Source organism: Mandrillus leucophaeus, unplaced genomic scaffold, assembly GCF_000951045.1.
Source record: "Mandrillus leucophaeus isolate KB7577 unplaced genomic scaffold, Mleu.le_1.0 Scaffold55, whole genome shotgun sequence".
Classification (NCBI taxonomy): domain Eukaryota; kingdom Metazoa; phylum Chordata; class Mammalia; order Primates; family Cercopithecidae; genus Mandrillus; species Mandrillus leucophaeus.
In genome coordinates, this window is record NW_012105919.1 from 1,668,812 (window position 1) to 1,671,571 (window position 2,760).

The 2,760-nt window shown below is 50.3% G+C and overlaps 1 protein-coding gene across 3 annotated transcripts in view; it reads right to left on the minus strand.

The window, feature by feature from the left end:
• Positions 1-2,760, minus strand: part of MYL2 (myosin, light chain 2, regulatory, cardiac, slow) — a 17,239-nt gene that overhangs the window by 9,536 nt on the left and 4,943 nt on the right. The window contains exons 1-2 of one of the 3 annotated variants that reach the window (XM_011997880.1): positions 1,609-1,804; positions 180-269 (exon numbers count right to left, since the gene is read on the minus strand). In XM_011997880.1, coding sequence (XP_011853270.1) covers positions 180-269; positions 1,609-1,611 — 93 coding nt within the window. In that variant the 5' untranslated portion in view covers positions 1,612-1,804. Of the gene's footprint in view, positions 1-179; positions 270-1,608; positions 1,805-2,760 lie in introns of those variants that run through there. The other 2 variants (XM_011997878.1, XM_011997879.1) reach the window with 2 other exon arrangements.

The window sequence follows — 2,760 nt, forward strand, 5'->3', positions numbered from 1 at the left end:
GAAGTTATTAAAAACAGTTTCTTTTAAAAATTTACACATCCATTCAGGCTGAATTTGGGATTGTTTGGAGGACAGAGGCGTCTAATGAAAAGTCCCTGCTGGGAATATGGAACAAAAGGAAGGTTCTCCCTCACGGGTGGGATTTCCTTCCATGTGGATGATTCAACAGCTGCACCCACCTCCTTAAATTCCTGGATTTGGGTCTGTTCGAACATGGAGAACACGTTGGAGTTGGTGCCCTGGGCTCTCTTCTTTGCTTTCTTAGGTGCCTGGGGGAAAAAAGCATTGATTAAAAGAGTGAGAGGCTGGGAGTCAAAAAAACTAGGTCAGGCCCCTTCTCTGGGTGAGTTCATCTCTGTTGCAGGGCTCAGCTGCCCATCTGTGAAATGCAGATACAGCGTCCACACTCAGGTCTCAAAACAGTGACGCTGGAGGGAGCAAAGGACACGACATAAAGTTTCTCCAGAGCCTCCTGGTCCCAGGGGATCATAAGCGTTTGTGCATCTTGTAGTGGCTCCTTCATTAACTAGGAGAAGCCACAGGTGTGTCCCTGGGGATGGAGGCCACACCTACAGATCGTCCCTGCAGGATCCAGCCGCTTTTGTTCCGATGCATTTCACAAAAAGCTCAGTAATGCACAGAAGGAGAATTGATTGGAGGGAGAGAAAAAGTCAGGCTCACTAAGCCATGATGAATGCCAAGATGAAATGACAGTTCTTCAAGGTGTTAAAACCCAACTGCGCCCCACACCCCACAATTTTCCCTTGATCCAAATGGCAGCAAAACCTCCTCTCTGAATGCCCTGTCCTTGCATCATGTCAACAGGGCAGAGAAGAGCGAGTTGACCTTTCCTCCCCACCCCACTTCTCTCTGACTTTCAATAACAGCAAATGCTTCAATACTCTACATATGTATTATTATTTAATTCTCATAACCGCTCTGTCAAGCGGATACTATTATTATCATCCCCATTTTACAGGGGAGGCAACTGAGGCTCAGAGAGGTTGGGTCACTTGCCCACGATCGCACAGCCACACACACACAAAAGGCAGAGCTGGAGTTGAACTTGGGTATTGAACTTGGAGAGTTGAACTTGGGCATTCTGACTCCAGAGTTCCTGCCCCTAACCACTCTCCGTCCTGCGCTGACCCTGATTTGGGAGCTGCCCACTTCAGGAGGGGGACACGCAACTCAACAGCACAGGAAGAAAGATTTTAAATTTGCAAGTTCAAAAGGTGAAAACAAAAACATTCTTTTTCCCAGCTGCCTGAACAAGAGAAAAGAATTACAATTTGATCCTTAAAAGCGTTCAATCCCATTTTGCAAGCCCTGGGAGTTATTGATTCCTTGAGAGGTCAGTAGACAAGCCATAAAAAAGCCAACTCTCTTATTTTGTGTTTGTGAGTCCCCGGGAGCTGCTGTTATTTGTGGCCTATCGGGGCATTGATTGGGGTTCCTCTGTGCGCGCGCAGTCAGCGGGGCTTTTTCCACAAGAGGCTGGAGGCTTTGAGAGCCTCCTTCCTCCGCCTCCGCCGTGGTCCCCTGCTTGTAGTGGCTTCCCCTCCTCGCCCACCCGGCATCATCACCTCCTGGAGCCCTTGTACTCACCATGGTGGAAGGGACCCAGCACTGCCTCCCGAGAAGAATTCCACACTCCGCCCAGCTCTCCGCGGCCCGGGAACAATAAATACTTCCTCCCCATGTTTAAAAATAACCCCATGACCGCTTTTGGCAGTCATAGGTGAGGCGGGCACCACCTAAGGCCCCCCCACCCCATGCCGTTCTTCTGAAGTAAGGGTGGCTCACTCGCCACTGGGTGACACGTGAGCCCCCAAAAAGGCATTCAAGGTTAAAGAGGCAGTAGCTGGGTCATGGTCACGGGGAGAGATGCTGCACTCTCTGCAGTGCTTGGGCCGGGGACACTTGTGCTTGTCAATTTTGAGAAAGAAAATGGCAGGGAGAGGAGACTGCTAAAATGCTCTGTTTTATCAGCCTGGATCCGGCCTCAGGGCCTTTGCACCTGTGTGCCTTCTACCTGGAATGCCTTTCCGTCAGTCATTGCACGGCTCCTTCCTTCACCTCCTTCATTGCATCTTTGCTCAGATGTCATCTCCTGAGTAAAGCCTCCCCATCCACCCTATTTAAAATAACCATGAAGGCTGGCACTGTGGCTCATGCCTGAAATCCCAGCACTGTGGGAAGCTGAGGCGGGAGGATCGCTTGAGCCCAGGAGTTTGAGAGCAGCCAGGGTAACATAGGGAGATGCCTGTCTCTACAAAAACAAACAAACAAACAAACAAAACCCCCAAAAAACCCCACAAAAACAAAACAAAACAAAAAAAACAATTAGCTGCGCATAGTGGTGCATGCCTATAGTCTCAGCTATTCAAGAGGCTGAGACAGGAGGATCACTTGGGTCCGGGAGGTTGAGGCTGTGGTGAGCCACGATCACACCACTGCGCTCCAGCCTGGGTGACAGAGCAAGACCCTGTCTCAAAACAGACAAATAACACAGCCACGGACCCGCTGCCCTCAGATCTCCCTTCTCAGCTTTGTTTCTCTGCACAGCGTGAGGCGGTCCTGAACGCTGCCTGCAGTGCACTGACTCATTCTGTTAGGTGCCAGTGGAGCGTCAGCTCAGAGGGCGGGGATCACTTTAGTTTCCCTCACCACTGACCGTCTCCCCAGCTCCCAGCTTGTGACGCACACAGCAGCAGCTCAAAAATGAGTATTTGTTGACTGAAGAAATGACAAATCTCA